Source organism: Nilaparvata lugens, chromosome X (assembly GCF_014356525.2).
Source record: "Nilaparvata lugens isolate BPH chromosome X, ASM1435652v1, whole genome shotgun sequence".
Lineage (NCBI taxonomy): Eukaryota > Metazoa > Arthropoda > Insecta > Hemiptera > Delphacidae > Nilaparvata > Nilaparvata lugens.
In genome coordinates this window covers 6,038,608-6,061,861 of record NC_052518.1, presented here as the reverse complement: position 1 = coordinate 6,061,861, position 23,254 = coordinate 6,038,608, and the positions used below count along the sequence as shown (strand labels likewise).

At 34.6% G+C, this 23,254-nt stretch overlaps 1 protein-coding gene across 2 annotated transcripts in view; it reads right to left on the bottom strand.

The window, feature by feature from the left end:
• Window positions 1–22,474, bottom strand: part of LOC111045804 (serine/threonine-protein phosphatase 6 regulatory ankyrin repeat subunit B) — a 33,127-nt gene extending 10,653 nt beyond the window's left edge. Inside the window, exons 1-2 of one of the 2 annotated variants that reach the window (XM_039442308.1) lie at window positions 22,401–22,474; window positions 626–776 (exon numbers count right to left, since the gene is read on the bottom strand). In XM_039442308.1, the coding sequence (XP_039298242.1) occupies window positions 626–715 (90 nt within the window). In that variant the 5' untranslated portion in view covers window positions 716–776; window positions 22,401–22,474. Of the gene's footprint in view, window positions 1–625; window positions 777–15,476; window positions 15,587–22,400 lie in introns of those variants that run through there. The other variant, XM_039442309.1, reaches the window with a different exon arrangement.
• Between the last annotated feature and the right edge of the window lie 780 nt (window positions 22,475–23,254).

Here is a 23,254-nt window from a genome sequence, read left to right as displayed (position 1 = left end):
CCCTACTTTTCTCTCTTTCTCCAATGACGCTTCAGCCGTGGAAAATCAACTTACAGCATCCAACTACATATCATTTTGAAGCTTTGGAATATTCTACAACACAATCTCAGTAATAGTGGATTATGTCCACAGTAAATACATTTACAGGGTGAAAAGTGGAATTTCGTCCCCGAAAAATGTATGTTTTAAGTTATATTCAATCACTTAATATACAGAGTTAATATATTACCAAAGTTTCATAAATTTCTTGATTGTGAGTCTGTGGTTCTCGAGAAATTAATTACGGTTAAAATTAAAATTTAACCGGCTTTTGTGCAACCAGGCCGGTGGAACTAATGGCAAGAATAAGAATTATCAAGCCCTGATGCTGATGCTACTTCATGTCAATGCTTTTTTACGCAAACTCTATTTTACTATGACGAATCATGACCCTGTTAGCAGAATTAGATATACAAGGAGATATAAGTGTAATGTATAAGTAGTTGACAACCACATTCATTTTTATTTATTCAATACAAAGTTATTCTACTGATCATTTTTTCAAGTTTTCTCTTTCATGCAAAAATACAGGTAATGCCTGATACAGTTTATAATAAAGGTTTTATTTTTTATAATAAGTGCGTACCGGTTCCTCCTTGTTGACAGGTTTCTCCTGTTCTCCGAGATCGGCGATTTCTTCCTCGTGATTTTCGAATCGCTGCCGGATCTCCGTCATGTTTCTGATTGGCTCCAGCACTTTTCACGTGACTTCAACTTGTAGTTATTGATGGTCAATCCTGTTTACAACACAACAACCTCATCAATTTTCCAATTCCTTAACCCAAACTATCAACATATAAATAATCACTAGAAATGTCAACGAATGTTGAAGAAGTATGAAACGTTGTTCTCAAGAACAGAGCAACTTGGGGTATGATCACATTAGATGCGTTTATGTGCAAGTGCATGTCAGATCATGCATGAGCCGAGAATCATAATTTGAAGTGCCACTGAAACACGTAGTGACTTACATTTTGCTGCTTACATTGAACACAACCAGCAAGTGCACGCGTTCAGTGTGAGTGTTCCTATTGCTCTTCCCAGATTTTGTTTCTCATTTGCACGCTTCGTCAAGCTTTCACTTGCACATAATATGCATTCAATGTGATCACACCCTTAGATGAATTCCAATCGAAGTAAAATTCATTCTCATCTACGCGCTTGGTCAAGCAGAATAAAATGACCAGATTTTGAGGTACTGATAACGGGACAGCCGACAACCGGGGGGTGGGGGGGGGTTAGTTGGGGTTTATGATGTGATAACTTCGATGAGGTAACCAGAAAATTATAATCATGAAAATATCGAAATCCTCCTCCATTATTATGTCAGTAATAAATCAATTCAGGACCCATATTTACTACACAATTTTTCTTTATTTTGATGCAAGGAAACACCTCACCAAGTTTGTCAGTTTGTTTAAGAAACACTATAGCTTTTTTTACCAAACAGTATAGAAAACAAAATAAAAAGCCACATATGTGAAGTGAAGTCATTCACTTGAACTTCAATTGATATCTACTTACGTCTCAATACTTTTCTGATGAATGAATCTTCTTTAGAATGTCAGGTTTGTCAACTGTCAACTACTACTACATTCCTCTATTCCACTCTTTCTTCCAGCTTGTTTCAATGTGATATGTGGCTTAAAAAGTTATTTATAATTTAAATATTAAAAAAAAACTTCGAAGTTTAAGGTGGAAATTAGAATATAGTATTTAAAATATGAAACATGCCAGAGCAAAAATAACTCTAAAATGCTAAAATGGGACAAATAAGCATCCTGAAAGGTTTGGTGGGGACAACGGGACAAATTCAAATTCAAATTTTATTCAATCCAATTCACAATATTTACAAATTATGAGAAAAAATCATACAGCTGTCATACATGACATCAAAACCTATTCAATTTTTGAAATATTATTTTGTGAATTGGAAATCTGGTCGCGGACTTAATTATTAAATATAATTGATAAAGCGAGAAGATCTCCAATGTACAAAGATGAAACATGTGTTGTATCACGTTTCGTGAAGGCAATATTATTGGTTTTAGCTCCATGCTATAGCTGAGTTGACTTTTGGCCTGTGAATCAATGCTGCATGTGTTTTTCACATAAATAGATTTGGAATTTTTCTTTCGAGGCCCGTATTCTTGAACCGTTTGTGAAGTGAGTTGTTGAGTTAAGGCATTGGTTACCTGAGGATTCTGTCTTGAGAATTCATTATAGGCCGTCGCAGTCCGGGCAATTAAACCTAGATAATTGGGTTTTCAGGATTTGAATCTTGTAGGGAAAGCTGGTGTTTTTGATTCCATCTACTGGCAGAGTTTTTTTATATTTTTTTATTTTAAAATCGGGAGTGTTTTAACTGGACATTGAAAAGAAGGCCAGGGACTTTTTGTTAAGGTAAAGTAAGATCTATAATTCTAAATAGTAATTTTTTTTGTTTTTTTTCTATTGTTTTATTATCATAAACTGAACGACCACAGATCAGCAAAGCGAGTAGCCCCTGAAATATTCATCTGATTATTATTATTTCGTAATAAATTCTAATTTCGTAATAAAATAATTTATTGTTTTGTTTTAATATCAAAAACCTGTACGATCTTTTCTTGTTTTTCATTTTCCCACCCTTACATATTTGGTGAAGCCATATCTTGCTTACATATTTGATGGAGGCGCCGGGTATTCTTAGCTTAATAATATAAAAGTGATAAGTTAATAATTATTATGAAGTACATAAAATTCTAATTTATTAAACAATAACTTCAGACAAGAATTCGAACATGCTAAACGAGGACTAATTTGTGATTTGGTTAGAAAAATACTGCTTGCTGAGAGTAAAAACTATACGTCTGCGAGCAGAAATGAATATCTGATAATTTATGAATTTATAGAGAAGTAGAAAAATAGAAAAAGAAGAAGAAAGAAAGAAAAATTAGCAACCAATCACTCACACATTCTCACTAACCATGTTCACTTTCCAATTCCACCTCATCTTCCCAATGCATAACCACCATCAGAATATTTTAACTATGAAACCAAATTGAATAAGGTCTCTAGATAGTCAGGCATAAGACCTCTAAGCCATCCAAGAACTTTTGTTTTAAAAACAAGTCGATTTTGTGTTCTCTTAATCTTAAGAGGAATATTGTTGAAAAACTTAGGGCCGAGAAATACAAACGATTTCTGGAAAAAAGTGGTATATGATTTAGGAAGTCTTAGTAAATCAGATGTCACTCTCCTAGTTTGATAACTAGGAACATCCCTGAACAACGCATGACCACAGTTTCCAGACATAACATAAAACATATACAATACCTTGAAAACAAAAATATATCTGAGAGGCAAGCATCTGAGACTCTGAAAGATGGAGAAGAATGTTCATATCTACCCTCCTTCTTGATGGCACGAACTATGGATTTTTGTATAGTTATTAAGAGCTTCAAGTGACTAATGTAAGTGGAGCCCCATCAATTTATACCGTAGCTGATTTTTGAATCCACAAGTGCAAAATATAGCTGCCTAGGACACTCATAGGGTGAAATTTATTCAAAAAGTAGAACTTCCTCAATATTAACAGCAGATGGTTTTTGATATTAGTAATATGATGGGACCAAGTGAGCTTTTCGTCAACAATCACACCCAAATATTTGAATGAGTCAGTTTGATCAACCACGTCACAGCCATCACGCGCACAGCTACCATGAAACTTCAGTGAAGAAGGCAATGTCCATGATGTTGATAATGTAAACAGCATGTACTTTGTCTTTGAGAGATTGAGCTAAATCTTATTGTGGCCAAACCAGAGCAATAGCTTAGGACAAGACTCCAGATAACGGGACGTGTGGTCACCTTATGCATGACCTCACGTGCACTTGCACTCAATGTAATCATAGGCCTACCCTCATAGTGATATTCATGATATAAAGTCATCAGAGGAAATCATAGGACAACAGTGTTCCCGATTATTTTTACTTTCCTTGCCCTATTACCATAGGTAAGGAAAGTATTGCTTTCCAAAAAAAATTAAGGTACCCTAATTTCAAGTTTTCTATAAGTTTCAAGGTCCCCCGAGTCCAAAAACATGATTTTTGGGTGTTGGACTGTGTGTGTGTGTGTGGTGTGTGTGTGTGTGTGTGTGTGAGTGTGTGTGTGTGTGTATGTCTGTGAACACGATAACTCCATTCCTAATCAACCGATTGACTTGAAATTTTTAAACTTAAGGTCCTTATACCATGAGGATCCAACAATAAGAAATTCAATGAAATTGAATTCAAAATGGCGGATAATTACTAAAAAACCATGTTATTCTTGGTTTTCTCGAAAACGGCTCTAACGATTTTCTTCAAATTCATACCATGGATAGCTATTTATAAGCCCTATCAACTGACACAAGTCTCATTTCTGGAAAAATTGCAGGAGCTCCGTAAAATTCTTGAGAAAAATGGCGGATAATTACTAAAAAACCATGTTTTTCACGATTTTCTCAAAAATAACTTGTCCGATTTTTTTCAAATTCATACCCTGTATAGTTATTTATCAGCTCTATCAACTGGCATGAGTCTTCTTTCTGGGAAACTAATGGGGGGTCCACCCCATCCTTGAGAAATAACTTAATAACCTCCTTCTCGTGCATGAGGTAGGTAGGTAGCGCAGTTCAAAAAAAGAACACATAGTCGAGTTATTTCATCTGTAGAACAGCTGTTTCTAAGACTTTAAAAAAATGACAACTAAAAAAATCTGGTGTGGTACACTCACACAACTTTCCTTGCTCATTAAACTGGGAGCCTCATTCTTAAACGACAATAATTTAGAGAAATAACATAATGACGATAGGCGGCAACATAATTATTTGAAACTACGATCAGACTACTGTATATGTGTGTATATAATAGTTTTCAGAGTACTTTTTCCTTTGTGTAAATTGTGAAATCCGATGATTTTTTAAAAATCGTCAAAACAGCTGTTCTACAGATGAAATATCTCGACTATGTGTTATTACTCAACCTACCTACCACATGCACGAGAAGGAGGTTACAAAGTCCATTTCTGAAGGATGGGGTGAACCCCCCCCCCCATTAGTTTCCCAGAAAGGAGACTCATGCCAGTTGATGGAGCTGATAAATAACTATACAGAGTATGAATTTTAAATAAATCAGTCGAGTAAATTTTGAGAAAATCGTGAAAAACATGGTTTTTCAGTAATTATTCGCCATTTTTCTCGAGAATATTACGCAGCTCCGGCAATTTTCCTAGAAATGAGGCTCATGTCAGTTGATAGGGCTTATAAATAGCTATCCATGGTATAAATTTGAAGAAAATCATTAGAGCCGTTTTCGAGAAAACCGTGAAAAACATGGTTTTTTAGTGATTATCCGCCATTTTTCTCAATAATATTATGGAGCTCCTGAAATTTTCCCAGAAATGAGACTCATGTCAGTTGATAGGGCGTATGATAGGCTATCCATGGTATAAATTTGGAGAAAATCGTTAGAGCCGTTTTCGAGAAAATCGTGAAAAACATGGTTTTTTAGTGATTATCCGTCATTTTTCTCAATAATATTACGGAGCTCCTGGAATTTTTCCAGAAATGAGACACATGTCAGTTGATAGGGCTTATAAATAGCTATTCATGGTATAAATTTGAAGAAAATCGTTAGAGCCATTTTCGAGAAAAACGTGAAAAACATGGTTTTTTAGTAATTATCCGCCATTATTTCCGCCATCTTGAATTGAATTTTATTGAATTTCTTATTGTCGGGTCCCCATGGTATAAGGACCTTAAGTTTAAAATTTCAAGTCAATCGGTTAATTAGGAATGGAGTTATCGTGTTCACAGACATACACACATACACACACACACACACACATATACACACAGACACACACATACACACACACACATACACACACACACACACATACACACACACAGACCAATACCCAAAAATCATGTTTTTGGGCTCAGGGGACCTTGAAACGTATAGAAAACTTGAAATTGGGGTACCTTAATTTTTTTTGGAAAGCAATACTTTCCTTACCTATGGTAATAGGGCAAGGAAAGTAAAAATCAACGAATTTCACAGTTTACACACAGGGAAAAGTACTCTGAAAACAATTATATATACACATATACAGAAGTCTGATCGTAGTTTCAAATATGAGCAAGGAAAGTCGTGTGAGTGTACCACATGAGATTTTTTCCCAACGTCTTTTATTGTGGATTCAAGTTCTTCCGGTATAGAGAAAAGATAGCATAAGATATCGCATGGAATAGGGCATTATTATGTTGCAAATTTCATTGTTATGTCAAAGTCGATTACCGCCGATTATGACTGCGTTGTGTTAAAACATCCCTGCTTAAAACCTTCTAGTCGTGACCCTATTTTTTTCCGATGTTAGTCGTGATCCTGGGTCCCAGGGACACGCTTCTTTCATATTGAATATCTCAATATATTTCAAGATATAATGTTATTTTATGATTCTAATATGTTTAAGGGTTATTGATAAACGCAACGAGCACTTATATGAAGCAGAAATCGATCTTTATTATAATTATAAAAATAAATTTATAAAGCCTTGCATTTTTTGGGTAGTGAAAAGTAACGTTCGATTATTATTTTATATAAAGTGAACAAAAAATTTTAGTGATGAATACTATGATGTCTATGATATCTTACGTGCAACACTACTAGAAAGAAAGGAAAAAAATTGGAAGGTCATAGTTCACTTTTAGGATAGTTTTTACCCTACCCTCAAGATCATGTTGCACAATCTTTGCAAAACTAATGAAATTATAGTGATGAATATTATTATAAATCCTAAAAACTACATGAAACACTACTAGAAACATGGAAAATATATAAGGTCATATAAAGTTCACTTTTAGGGGGGGTTAAGTATCCCTGGGATCACATGAAGTTCATTGGTTCCACTATCATCCTACTCAGGGTCAGTATTGTTATCTTGAACTATGAATTTATTTTTATCATCACCAATGTCATTGAAATAGAGATTTAGAAGTTAATTTGTGCATTCTTCGAAGTCTCTGTTCAAAATGTACATGTTGACTACTTGAATCCAATTATTACTATTGCATAAAAATGTGCATTTGAAAAAAATGAAAAAAGTTACGTTAGTCGTGTCCCTTGGGTCCCAGGGACCCAAAAGCGTAATTTCACGAAAACAACAAGTCAGAGAGCACTAACACTCTACATCAAGTTCAAGTGTCTACTGACATGAATTCACATGGGTCACAATAGACAGTAAAGCGAACGGAAGCAAAATTATAACTAAAACAAAAATCTGGTGTGGTACACACACAACTTTCCTTGCTTCTTTGCAACTTTTCTTTCCCATTGAACTGTAAGCCTCATTCTTAAACGAGAATAATTTAGGGGAATAATATAATGACGATTGTATACTGTATATGTGTATATATAATTATTGTTTCCAGAGTACTTTTTACTTTGTGTAAATTGTGAAATTCGATTTTTTTTTTAAATCGTCAAAACAGCTACAGTTCTACAGATGAAATATCTTGACAATGTGTTCTTTTTACTTTCCTTGCCATATTACCATAGGTAAGGAAAGTATTGCTTTCCAAAAAAAATTAAGGTACCCTAATTTCATGTTTTCTATACGTTTCAAGGTCCTCTGAGTCCAAAAACATGATTTTTGGGTATTGGTCTGTGTGTGTGTATGTGTGTGTAATATTCCGTGTGTAATATTATGTGTGGAGCTCCGTAATATTCTCGAGAAAGATGGCGGATAATTACTAAAAAACCATGTTTTTCACGATTCTCTCAAAAATAACTTGACCGATTTTTTTCAAATTCATACCCTGTATAGTTAATTTATCAGCTCTATCAACTGGCATGATTCTCCTTTCTGGGAAACCAATGGGGGGTCCACCCCATCCTTGGGAAATGGACTTAGTAACCTCCTTCTCGTGCATGAGGTAGGTAGGTAGCGCAGTTCATAAAAAGGACACATAGTCGAGATATTTCATCTGTAGAACAGCTGTTCTGACGACTTTAAAAAAATGACGATTGTAAAAATCATCGAATTTCACAACAAAGAAAAAGTACTTTGAAAACAATTATATATAATACACATATAGAGAAGTCTGATCGTAGTTTCAAATATGAGCAAGGAAAGTTGTGTGAGTGTACCACACCAGATTTTTTTATTATAAACTGTTCTACCTACCTATTTCATGCACGAGAAGGAGTTCACAAAGTCCATTTCTCAAGGATGGGGTGGACCCCCCATTAGTTTTCCAGGAAAAAGACTCATGTCAGTTGATAGAATTGATAAATAACTATACAGGGTATGAGTTGAAATAAATCGGTCAAGTCATTTTTGAGAAAATCGTGAAAACATGTTTTTTTAGTAATTATTTGCCATTTTTCCCAAGAATATTACGGAGCTCCTGAAATTTTCCCAGAAATGAGACTCAAGTCAGTTGATAGGGCGTATGGATAGCTATCTATCCATGGTATAAATTTGAAGAAAATCGTTAGAGCCGTTTTTGAGAAAATCGTGAAAAACATGGTTTTTTAGTCATTTTCCGCCATTTTTCTCAAGAATATTATGGAGCTCCTGAAATTTTCCCAGAAATGAGACTCATGTTAGTTGATAGGGCTTATAAATAGCTATCCATGGTATAAATTTGAAGAAAATCGTTAGAGCCGTTTTTGAGAAAATCGTGAAAAACATGGTTTTTAGTCATTCTCTGCCATTTTTCTCAAGAATATTATGGAGCTCCTGAAATTTTCCCAGAAATGAGACTCATGTCAGTTGATAGGGCTTATAAATAGCTATCCATGGTATAAATTTGAAGAAAATCGTTAGAGCCGTTTTCGAGAAAAACGTGAAAAACATGGTTTTTTAGTAATTATCCGCCATTTTTTCCGCCATCTTGAATTGAATTTTATTGAATTTATTATTGTCGGATCCTCATGGTATAAGGACCTTAAGTTTGAAATTTCAATCAATCAGTCAATTAGGAATGGAGTTATCGTGTTCACAGACATACACACATACACACACACAGACAAACACCCAAAAATCTTGTTTTTGGACTCAGGGGAGCTTCAAACGTATAGAAAACTTGAAATTGGGGTACCTTAATATTTTTTGGAAAGCAATACTTTCCTTACCTATGGTAGTATGGCAAGGAAAGTAAAAATTGCCCGGGTCCCTGGGACCCAGTCAGGGTCACGACTAGAAGGTTAAAATTGACGCTGTCTAAACATGCCTTGCAAAATTGATGAAGAATGAGTTTTTTATGTGAATTCCTAATCACAGAATAAGAAAGAGATGAAGATTCTAAGGATATGAAGATTACGAAGATAATTTGGATTATAACCAATTCACATGATAAGAGAAAAATAGGTGAAAGCCTACTAAGATGATTTCCTATCCACGTGCATCAGAAACTGTCGTTAACGCCACATCATGTTGATAATAACTCAACGAACAGTAAAAAAAATTAATTGATTTTAATATTATTTTAGATAATTCATAAATATAACAATCCTAATCATATGTGCATAACCATATGATGTTTAACACACTACACGATCAGATATATATGCTATCATCTACGGTTCTATATGGTGCTATACAGTATAATAATATTAATATCAATAATAATAATACAACCTTTTTTTGAGACCCCCAAAGATTTGTAAAAAAAACAATAATTTCAATGACTCGGTACGCGTTATAATGCCCCCCCCCCCCCCTATGAGCACCCCTGCTGTATCATGGTATGATGATATTGTGAAAATAATATTTTACACTAATATATCATTCACTACAGTAAGCTAGTTGAAATATTCAAGAATACTCCTTTCCAGGCTTTGGATAACAGAATATTGGCGTCAAGCCAATAGTGGACGACTGGTCGACGATGAACGGAAATGGGTTTCTTTTTATTTTCTAGCCTGACTCTTATCGCAAGATGAGGCCACGTTGGGTGCGAAGTACACGTGTAACCAGCTCTGTTTCTAGGTAGGAAGGTGAAGAAAATGGTGGATAGGCATGATAAAACTTGCTCGTGGGGAATCTGAAACACTCATCTCGACTGGCTGTAGGCAGAAACTGTTTGCGCCGCAGTAGGAACCATTGCAAAATATAACTTACATTGTTTGTCTCTGAGCATATTCAGATATAATATGGAGTAGAAGATGCAAAGCGAAACACAGAAAATAAGTTGGTCTGGGATTTTATAGAGACTTTTCGCGAGTGGGTCTACTAGAGTGATATAATGAATAATTGGGTACACAGGCTCAGAAAAGGTGTAAAAAAATTGTATTGATAGGGATTTTGAAATGACGCCAGAGATACGGCCAAAGTCGGCGGTTTTTTTCACGTTTTTCGTGCGTTTTCTAAGCTTTTTCAAAAACTAATGTTGAAACTCTATACATAATTTGAGCTAAGGTGTTTTACATAAGGATATAAGTCTCAAGTGTCCACTTCACCGCTGACAACACTCTGTTTGCACAGACCCATATTAAAATAAATTTCACTTTGTACTTGGAATCATTGTTTTATTGTTTCACAGCATTCATTGAATTTTTCTAACAAATCTCAAGACATTTCTCTATTTCACGGTGCACCATTCAACCCACATCCCTGCTTAAAACCTTCTAGTCGTGACCCTTTTTTTCTGACGTTAGTCGTGACCCTGGGTCTCAGGGACCCGCTTCTTTCATATTGAATATTTAAATATATTTCAAGATATAATGTTATTCTTTGATTCTAATATGTTCAAGGGTTATTGCGCATTGAGCACCTATGTAAAGCAGAAATCGATCTTTATTATAATTATAAAAATAAATTTGTAAAACCTTGCATTTTTAGGGTAGTGAAAAGTAACGTTTGGTTATTATTTTATATAAAGTGAACAAAAAATTATAGTGATGAATACTTTGATTGATCTCACATGCAACACTACCAGAAAGATAGGAAAAAATTAGAAGGTCATAGTTCACTCTTAGGGTAGTTTTTACCCTACCCTCAATTTCATGTTGCACAATCTCTGCAAGACTTATGAAATTAGTGATGAATATCATTATAAACCTAAAAACCTAAAAAACACTACTAGAACATTAAAAATATATAAGGTCTCATAGAGTTTACTTTTAGGGGAGGTTTAGAATTCCTGGGATTACCTGAAGTTCATTGGTTTCACTATCATCCCACTCAGGGTCAGTATTCTTATCTTGAACTATGAATTTATTTTTAGGATCACTAATGTCATTGAAATAGAGATCTAGAAATCAATTTGTACATTCTTTGAAGTCTCTGTTCAAAATAAACATATTGACTGCTAGAATCCAATCACTATTGCATGAAAATGTGCATTTGAAAAAACGAAAAAAGTTACTTTAGTCGTGACCCTTGGGTCCCTGGGACCCAGAAACTTCATTTCACGAAAATAACAAGTCAGAGAGCACTAACACTCTACATCAAGTTTTAAGTGTCTCCTAACATGAATTACATGGGTCACAGTAAAGCAATCGGAAGCAAAATTATAACTAAAACAAAAATTGCCCGGGTCCCTGGGACCCGGGGTCACGTCTAGAAGGTAAACAAATCCTTGAATTGCCTTTTCAATGGCTCCTATTCATTTGGCTTGGGCTATTTAGAGTTAATCCTGATCTTCTTCTACTATACCTATGATGATACTTTCCCTTTTGATGAAAGTGGAAGGCATAAAGGTTTACATTATCGACCCTTCAAATCAAATTTTTTGATCTGTAAATTGTGATAGAGATACTAGTGAGCCCCCCGAATTAGTTACTAATTTCAGAATATTTGGCAACTCATTAATAGCAAGAAAAATGCTTGGCTTATGTTTATGCCGATAATGTTAGTAATCATTATAAGAATAAAAGTTAAAATTAATGATCGCGTTCGTAATAATCATCTACAATACAATGGTTGGTGTACTTGTAAATCAAATACCATATCAAAAAATGAATCGCCAAATTGATTTTATTATTGCAATTGAAAATAACAACTGCAAAAAGTATAAGAAAAATTGTTTCGTTTGAGTTGAGATTACAGGGACTTACGGTATACTCTACAGCAAATTATATGAAATTATGTAAATTATAAGAACACTCCAACGATTATGGTATCTCATCACACTATATCTATTACATTTTTCACACAATCCATGTTTAGCTGGTTACTGTGATTTATTTAATCACAGTAATTGAGCAAGCATCAGTCAAAGGCTCAACCCAGAAAAAAAGCAACCCACAACATATATCTTTGTATAAACATAATATGTATGATTGTGATACTTATTAATTGTGTAATGCAATTATATTAACTATTTCAATGAAAGAAGAATAGGCTATCGATATAATTATTATATTATATCATACTATATAACAGTGACTCTGACTCACTTATACATAAATGAAGCAATTGGCTTATATAATGCACGGATAATCATCATTTCATCATCTCTCATTCATTCATTGAATAATCACAAATAGAACGTTTGTGCGGCATTGTATTCATCCCTTCATTATCACCTGGGCTTACAATACTCGTGAAGAGTTGTCTTTGAAAATAAATAAATATGAAATACATGTTTGACGACGCATCGTCACTTCTGAACTACTGAACTGATTAACTTGAAATTATTCTTAGAGACTCTTAATTTACCGAGGATGGTTACAAGCCTATTCATTGATCAATTAATTATATATTATATAATAGAAAAAATCTATTAAATTTGAGATACAACGTTTACAGAACAGATAGCTCTACCCTGTTTCAATTCAAGGATGGTATATAGCATGGTCTATACACTATTCTTGGCTCCAATTCCGCACCTTCGCAAAATTATTTCTAGACTATGATGATACGCCAGAATATCACAGCTATCTACTATTATAGAAGGCGGTAGAGAAGGAAAAGTGACAACAATGACGTCCTATCTTTTCCTGAATCTCACATGGATAGAATTGAATGAATATTGGTTAAATAAATAGAATTATTCGCAGGCTTTATAGTGATGAGAAATAACGGTTATAATAGTAAGCTAACTCTTAAAAAACAATATTTGTAGTAGGCATCTCTCTGTAACATTTAGTACACCAACTAGCTGATTGTAACAAGTTTTAAATGTTACCTATTTACATTAAAACCAAAACAATCCTCTTCATAATTGTCAGTTTGTGTATTTGCCTACCAACAGGGTTGCTAACTGTGACAATTGAATTATCTAGACAACTGAATTATCTGCATTCTATAGAATTCGAATAAGTTATATTTAACCTCAAAATTTAAGAGTATGATTCACAAAAACGACAAAATAACAAAGCATTGTTCTTGAATATCTTGATGCACTAGTAATAAAAATCGAATCCTTAGTCTTAATACAAATAATGATCATCTTCAAACTGTGAACAGACAAGAAATAACTTAAATCTGTGCTGCAAGTTAGAAGCAACAAGCAATATTGCCGAAGCCCAGTGAGCGTCATATTGGAAACGACTGCACAATATTTATTGCTTAGTTTTTCTTGATGGATATGAAAGTATTTGTGATAGAAAGTGTTTAATAGAGGTAAGGTACTTTCCAGGAGGAATATATTAAATAGAAATGTAATCATAATAAATGTTTGACTCCTAGAAGTGTGCCACGCCCTAGTTTGTTCCACTGCAAGATGAAACACAGAGAAGGCAGAACGATGGTTCATGAATTGTTATTTGATATTCATAATTGATGAGATAGAGTAAAACATATTTCTACTCACCAAAGACTGGCACATTTTGAATGACTAATAACACTTGAAAAACTTACAACTCGCTTCTTATTAAAACTGATTTACTAACCTTTAAAGTTCCAACTCAACCAAACAGCGTTGCAAAGCGGAGCAGCGGAGGAATACTGCGATCTGCGAATGTGAATCCAACACCAACTATTTGAGATTTGAGTTGAACAGCGCATGCTCTCAAACTCGAGTAGCTGACCTCTAGCGGTCCATCAGAGTACTAGTACTACTATAGTCAACCAAAGGAAAATAATTGTCTGTAGGAAATTATCAAGTTGCCATATTCGTCAGATGTATTGGAAAATATTAATAATTTCCATTTAAAACGGAATCAGCTGCCTTTATTTCGGCCTATGACGGCGGAGTTGGGGCGAATACAACTACAATATCTCTTAACTTCAAACCACAAAAGAGCGCAATGCTGCCTGTCAAGAAGTTATTATTATTATTATTTTTATTATTATTATTATTATTATTATATTGTTTCATTCACAGAATGAAGAAGATGCAACCCTCCAAGAGTTTCTAAACTTTCTTGTATGTCTAGTACACGAATAATCAACTTTGAGTATAATGAGAATCCTTCATCAGATGAGAAAGAAGATTGCATCAAAGACAAGGATATCTGCCAACAAACTCTAATGATTCTGAAAATGAAGTATCAGAGATTGATTCACATCATATTGAAGAAGAAATCGCCACAAACAGTGATACTACTTCAATTCTTCCCGCTACTGGTATTGTTAGACAAATATTATGGAAGGTGATGTGGATGCAAGTGTAAATGAAGCCAGCCAAACGGTTTCTGATTTTTCTAATACAACAATAATTGATGGAAGTGGAACCAGCCCACTGCCAACTAGGAAACGAAAGAGGAATGAATTATAATGGAAGTCAGTCATCAAGAAATTGAATTTAAACACACATCGAAAACTCAAAATCCCTCCAAGTGTAATACCGTATTTGCTCACATACTAAGTCCCTCGTGTAAGACGCACACCCCAAAAACAAGAGTAAGTTTTTATGAATAAAAATAAAGGTAATATTGAAGCTTTTATTGAAAACTCCGTTTAATGATTATTCATTCACAAAATATTCTACAGATGGAAATTACTGAGATATTTCAATTATTCAAATGCTAGAGAATTAATAATTATTATTAAACGAAAATCCAAATCAAATGCTGTAATTCACTGCTGTAATTAAATGCTGTTGTCAATATTTGCAGTAGCAGAAGTCTTCGGGGTGAATTACAGCATTTAATTTGGATTCTTGTTTACTAATAATCACAAAATATTCAATTAATTAATGACAAAACTTGAATTACAGTATTTAGAAGTAAAATGAATCACTAACATAAACAAAATCGACGGTATGAGCAATAGACCAACACACAGTAATTGGTAAACATCTTTGACAAAACTATTCATACTAGTATTGAGTCTCCATTTTTATTTTTAACCCAGCGTATGATGCTCACCAGAGATTTTTGAGTTGACTTTTTAGATAAAAGGTTTGCGTGGTATGCGAGCAAATATTACGGTAATTCAAGTTCAACTATCAATCCAGAGCAGTAATTTAATAAGATTTCATGCAGTTGAATAAAATGTTAAAACAGTTTCAAACTCACTTTGAAAGATGATGTCTGTCCTCTGGTGTCTGTCCGCTGAAGCTTCCGGGTGCAAACTGGCGAGAAGTGAGAAGGAGTAGCGACTGAGTGGTACAGTGTGAGAGGCTGAGAGCAGCCTGCCTACACCCTTCCACACGAAGGGTGCTGATTGGCTGATTCCAAGAAGTAAGCCAAGAAGTAAGCGAGAGGAAGCTCCAACACATGTGAATGATACAGAATAGTAAGGGACTGCGTATCCAGGTCACAGTATACATACAGTACGGAAACTTGGCTATACCCTGACGCCAAAATCCGCCATCTTGTTAGGAAGCGCCGCATTGTAATAGTATTGATGGTAGGTTCAGATCACTTTAATGATCCTGATCAATTGATCTCGTTCACTGCCACGAGCCAATCAGAAGACCAGGATTGGAACTTCCCAAGGTCACGTGACGTGTTTAGTATTGGGGTCATGTAAAAAGCATTGGTAAGATAGGCATTTGATTACAAGTTTCCATTCTGTATATATACTGTGTCCAGGTGAGCACTTTTTCATATCAGGATAGTTTACGCTACGTCTGGATTTGACGTCATCGTTCAACGAATACTAATCTATCGAGATCGCTTATTATATTTCAAGTAATAAGGTAAGAGTATGTAAGGATTTTTTTTGAAAACACTTGATATTTCAGAAAAAGTGATACGCAATTGCTTCAGATGTACTGAAAAAATCAAAACAAGGCAAGCATACAAAACATTGCGCAGAAGACGAGCTGAAAGAAATTGTGAGGAAGCAAATCAGCAGCTTTACAAAAATTGAATCTCACTATTTAAGAGAAAAAACTAAAGAGAATTTTTAGATGGTAGCTTAAATATCAGAGAGATGTATCGTCTATTCATTGAAAGCCTGAAAGAATCTGAAGCCGGCAAGAAATTCTCGGAATCAATGTACCGGTACATTTTTAACAATGAATTTAATCTCTTTTTCTTCATGCCTAAGAAAGATTTATGTGCATTCTGTGAGAAATTTAAGAATGCTGACGGCGAAGACAAATTAAGTTGGAAGAGAATTTGAAGCACTGAGAAAATAAAATATCAAGTAGGAAATAAAAGGAAAATGATGTCAACAATTCTGACATAGATACAATTGTGTCATGCTTTGATTTACAGGCGGTACTCTCTGTCTCTTGTGGTGAGAGAGTAATAAAGCTCAATTGCTCTATAAACTTCACCATTTTCTGCATTAAAAAAACAGGGATATTGAAATTTTGGGCAGAGAATGTAGCACGTAGGGGTGTCAACGAAATAGCAACGTTCGTTTATTCATATTTGAAAAACTACTGTCACAAAAAAGAGTTATCTTCTACTCAGACAACTGCGCTGGGCAGAACAAAAACAAATCGATGGTTGCTCTGTATTGTTTTCTGTAGCACATTTAGAATTGAGGAGATAACTCACAAGTTCCTAATCGTTGGTATACGCAGAATGAGGGTGACACGATGCACTCGGTAATAGAGAAGAAGAAGAAGAGAATATTAAAATCTGGACCCATCTACGTTCCAGCTCAGTGGTGTGGGTGATCAAATCCGCCAAAAAATCGGGGAAACCGTTCATTGTTGATGAACCAAACACCGAGGACATTAAAGATTTCAAAGATATTTCTAACCAATGTGGAAGTAATTGGGGAACAAACGAAGAGGGTGAGAAGGTTTATTGGAATGAGATTAAAATCATTCACGTTGAAAAGAGTGAGCCCAACAAATTTTTTATAAGACTGAGTTCGACCAAGAAACTTACAAGGAGGTCAATTTGAGAAGAAGGCAAAGAGGAAGAAACACGTCGACACTTTGTCTGAAGGATGCTTATAATGAAGCTCCGAAAATTACATCGGAAAAACATAAAGATCTGCTTGACTTATGTAAAAATCTTGCAATTCCGTCTGTTCACCGAAAATTCTTTGAACAGTGCTGTGCACCAACAGAAAATACAGACGAGTCCATGAATTATGGAAATGATTTCGAGTATTAGATTAGTAAACTAAATAATAAATTTCATTCTAAATACCAGTCATTATTATTAATTCACCCCAATTCTCATGTTTGTAATATTGAATAATATTCATAACAATCATTCTATGTTACAGAGACGTTTTGTTTTTCTCAGAGGGTGAAGTCCACAAATTAGTCTGAGACTTATGTGTGATTAGGATATAGATTGATAAGGTTTCAAGTAATTTCCAACCCACTGGAAATTCATTATAGAGCAGATAACAGGTTCAAAGCTGTTAACAAACGAAGCAAAAATTTATCCTTTTTCAATTTATGGATACCCAAGTTTTAAAATAATATTTGAAATCCCATATTTATTTCAGTACTTATTTCTACTATACTTAGGCCTATTCAAATACTGGTAACAAACTACCGTATTGTAGATTATTGAGTGCTTTTGGAAAAATCATGTATCTTTTTCCCATCTATCAGAATAATAACTGTGTGAGGATTGATACCAATATTTTTTAATAATAATTATTCGACATTCTTTCTTTGTAATTTATTTTGGAAACATGCTTAAACATTGCTAGATATAGAATGTGAAATATCACAATCGATCTAGGTGATGAAAATATTTTATAATAAGGATGGAAACTTTCAAATTGCTCTCCTGAAAAAATGAGAGTTTCGAGATATGGCCTTATTACTCTCAAGGTACGTATGATCTCACCCATGCCAATCTACTCTCTAAAAACCCATAATTTTTCCAGGTTGAATACAATCGAATGCCTTGCTCAAATCAATCAAACACCATTAGTGTAGACTGTCACTTAAACATGGCCATTCCAATGACGTCTGGGGCACAGAACAAAGCTGATGTGGTGCTGCTGTGACCTCCTCGAAATCCAGACTGATGTTAGCCGATGATTCCCTTCCGAGTAATAGAGCCACTCATTTGCTTATGAGCAAGCCTCTCCTCTCCTGACCCTTAGACAAGATAGACAGTATGCCGACCGGCCGATAATCACACGTAGTGGCATCAGCAACTTTGTTGAATGGAATCATCATAGAAAATTTGAATGCAGATGGGAAGGTGGAGGTCATAAATGAAGTATTGTATAAATGTGTAATGAACGGAGAAATAAGAGGCAGAATTAGTTTGATGAATCTCACTGGAAGTGCATCGGCACCGACAGACAGCATTACTGTTAGGCTCAACTTACACTTACGCGACTCAGGTCGACAAGAACACTCGACTCTAGTCGGGCATGTGTTTTCAAATGGTGACACTCAGTCCAGTCGATTCTAGTCTCCGCGACGTCACCATTCGAAAACACATGCTCTCGACTAGAGTCGAGTCTCTTCTCGACCTGAGTCGCGTAAGTGAGTTTGAGCCAAAATGTCATTGATTGATCTAATATCATCCCGCTGCAAAGCGAAACTCATCATTACACCGTAACACCTCATAATATTAACTCATAGGCCAAATCCAAACTCACCGGAACCTGAGAGAAGTGGCAATTCAATTTTTGAACGGTATGTCTGACCATCAGCTTGGACTTATCCTTGCATGCCCCGAGAGTCTTTAAAGCGCGCCATTTAGAATCCATTGATCTATTAGAGTTTAACAAATTTTCAAAATATAAACTTTTTTATTTCTAACTAGCTGGGCCGGCGAACTTCTTACCGCCAAATAGTTTATGCATCTCATGACAAACTTTAGCTGGATGCACACCTGAGTAGACTCGATGCGGCATTTTATTATATAGATAGAGTTTTCAACTGCAAAATAAAAATAACATACTAGAGATCAATTAATGCTGAACAACGAAGACAGCGAAATTATCGAAACAAAGCAATGTCCTTAGAGCATATAAGTATTTAACCTGAGGCCGCACTGCTGGATGGTTACACACAGAACAGTCATTTTGTTTTTAGTCGGGGCGTTTAGAATAAAATACATGGGTGGTTATGGAGCAGCACACACTCTTGTCTACTATCTACCGACGCTGTTGTATGATGCAATGATTCTAACAGCTCACAAATCTTCTCCCATAAGTATTAAATGTGAACTCTGAAGGACCTGAATCGGATTAAAATTTGATAGGCCATAAACCTGATCCTGAACATCATAACACAACTAAAAATCATCAATTCGGTGCACACATAAAAAAGTTATTGAATGTGAAAATTGGAGACTCGATTTTCATTTATATAGATTAACTGTTCAAATCTATTTTATTTTGTCTTGTATTCGTCATAAGTATTTGTATTGTGTGTTCTTCTGGCCAGTGTACATAGTCTATCCCGTTCTATCATCATTGTACCGTTCTATCCTGAGTAATCCATGGAGCTGGTGTCCTGGTGACACGTCTATTCCTTAATGGAGCAACTTATTGAATAGATATTGTTGATTGATTATTGAGTATTATTAAAAGGATGTTATTGATATTATTTTTGTGGTAAATTCCTTCCCAGGGCATGTGAATACTCTCTTGGAGTAATGCTGTGCTACCTATATTTTTATAGTCATATACTTGATTATTTTTCGGGGGCTAATAGTGTACAATATATTAGATCATGTCCAGGAAGTCCGTGAGCTGGGATCTGTCCATGAGATCTTACCAATTTGGGATTAAATACTACTATTAGTAAGTAACTACTTATTAGATACTACTATTGGATGCCGAGCGCTCGGATAGGTTGGACGTGGTTTTGTGGCTCCTCAATCTTTCAAGTATTTTTGGTGGTTTAAGTTGTAGTTTTTCTGAGTGAGTAAATTTCATGTGCATGTGAGCGTGTCTTACCTCACCTGAATCGTTTGAAACTGTAAGTATAGAGTAGTTATTTCGATTTAAAATCTTTCTTTTTCGTAAAGAGGTTATTGAACAGACATTTTTCAGTGCTACGGAAGTGATAACGATTATAAGGCTTGTTTTCTGAATTGAATTGTTAGAGTGAGATACAGTCCTGCTGATTGAAGGGAGTGAGTGAATTGAAGAGTTAATCTTATCTTTGACGGCTTTTCAAGTGCCGGAATTCTCTGGTCCTTAGCAACAGCGTCCATAGCAACAGAGTTTACTGAACACTAACAGCTGTTTGAATTTATAGCCGCGCCAATTTCAAACAAGTTTCCTGTTAGGTAGGTGCCCTGTTTTCCTATATTTGTTTCCTATGTTATCAGGAGCTTCCTCTTCTATACCAATAAGGCCATGAAAGCTCTCTTGGCGACTCCTTTTTTCTCCTGAGTATCCTGTCCTATTTGCTGAGATTTATCTGGTTCAGATTAATAAATTAATTTATTTATCTCTGTTTAACTTAGCATTATTATTATTATTATTATTATTATTATTATTATTATTATTATTATTAGATCAAGGTGGGTATGGAATGTATGGTTAGCCGTATGGTGGGTGGCCTCTAGAGGGAGCAGAGTCAGGTTGCATGTGTCAAATATTTATGTCAGTTGAATTCTGTCAAAAGTAGCTGGTCCTAACAAGTCTGTATTGAAGTCTCCCATAACAATAACATGGTCATAATTGGCCATACACTCTTCAAACTTGACCATTAAGCCTTAAGTCATAATTGGCCAGACCCTCTTCAAACTTGACCATTAAGCCTTGTGAGGCGGCCTATAACAGACAGCTAACAAAACTTTTTGTCTTGAAACAAATATTCTGGCTTATTAATTAGCTCTAGATGTATCAGATTTAAGCTTCGAGACTGGCTTGAATTGATCAGTCATCTACAGCATTCATAATGTTTGTTAATGAGAGCTGCGAGAGGTAGTTTAACTTCCACATTTACACCTTCAATCATACATAAGAATTTACACCAAACATACTCATAAATAGAAGACCTGTACCAATACTGACATATTATACACCGTGTCCCACGAAGAGGTTTATACGTTTAATTTTATATTACGTGCCCATTCATGCAACGAACTTTTTTTAATTTTACACAATTTACAAAGTAGGTTCTAAAAATATTCTGGAAAAATTTCAACTCTCTTACCTTCGTAGAAACAAATATTCTGGCTTATTAGCTCTAGATGTATCAGATTTAGGCTTTGAGACTGACTTGAATTGACTGGCTTAAATTTTTCCTATATTGTCTTTTGTGAGAGAGCAAAGATCTGGTTATTTACAGTGAACGACGTATGGATGGTTAGAAATGTTGTTAGATAATGGTGCAGGTTGAGCTAGCATTGTTCAACGGCACCATTCTCATAAAAATATTATTATTCAATTGAATCACTATTCCACTAAGGCATGTACGGTATTATATTAATTACATTAATTATTGCATTTAAATGCATTTAATTTATTCCAGTTTTTGGTTTTCTGGGATGTTTCAAGTTATTTGTTTTTCTCTCTCATGCGCTACAGGCAGTAGTTTCAGTATTGTTTTAGCAATCTTAATCACCTGACTCACAGCTTTTATTTTTAATTTTTTCTCATACTTTTTATATATTTTTTTCATACTAGTTTATTTTTATTATTTATTATTTAAGTTGATAATTTTTTTACCTTGTTAATTATACTTTGATTATCTGATCACACAACTGGATACGTGATCAGTATAATTTCCAAGTTACTATTTAATTTCTACTTTTGTAATTTGTAATTTGAGGAGGAAATAAATTCATTTATTGAAATTGACGGCATATTGAAAAACGATACTTTAAAAACATTAAAAGTGAATTTTCAATATGGATGCCGCCTTTTTGTTTCTACGAAGGTTAGGGAGCTAAAATTTTTCCCAGAATATTTTTAGAACCTACTTTGTAAACTGTGTGAAATTTAATAAAGTTCGGTGCATGAATGGGCACGTAATATAGAATTAAACGTGTAAACCTCCTCGTGGGACACGGTGTAAGACCGTGAATTGTGAATTGAATAGTACATAAACATTGTCTCCATTATATCTAGAGAAATTATGGATAACTCACCGTTAACAAGTCCTTTAAGTAATAAACAGAACAGAAAATAAGCAGAAGATGTCCCTCGCTCTACAATAGTGCACTGTGTGATAAATTTTGAGATTTGTACAGATGAATTGGCAGAATGAGATAAACAACACTGCACCGATAAGGCGGCTGATTGCAGTTACTGTCTATTTCAATCACTCAATGAGAGAGTACTAATGAAATACAGATATTCCAATCGTACCGTATAACAAAGGAGAATGCCTCACCTATAAGAATATACACAGAAATGTAATGCCGGTCAACATTCATAATTGTCTCATCCATATCTCCCACCCTACTCTCAATCATTCACAAACATTTCTCAGTCGCAAAGAAACTAAAAGATAAATATAAAATATACTTAGACTATATGATATCATGAATAATACGAAAATCTATAATATAACAAAGAAATGAACTGGCTTATATTATACACGTACGGGATAGAAAAATTATGTTTGACGCATCATCATGTTTGAACTACTGTAGCCTACTGATTAACTTGAAATTTTTCAAGATTTCATTACATCACCTTTTTTAAATAGACCCTTCCGGAGTACCGGTTTCATGCTAATAACTAATAAGATGAACTTCCATAACTGCAAATAAATGAGAATAAAAAAAACAAGTTTCAACTAAAAAAATGATTATTGTTTATCATTCACCATTTAGGAATCACTTCAACGATATGTTTGTATTATCTTAGTGTTCTTGATAATGTCTTAAGCGATAGAGATTGATTGATTTATTTATTGATGCCAGGTCTTGAAAAGTATTGAGAGAAAGAGATTATTGATTGATTAAATTTTATTATACTAACTTAAATAAAATATAAT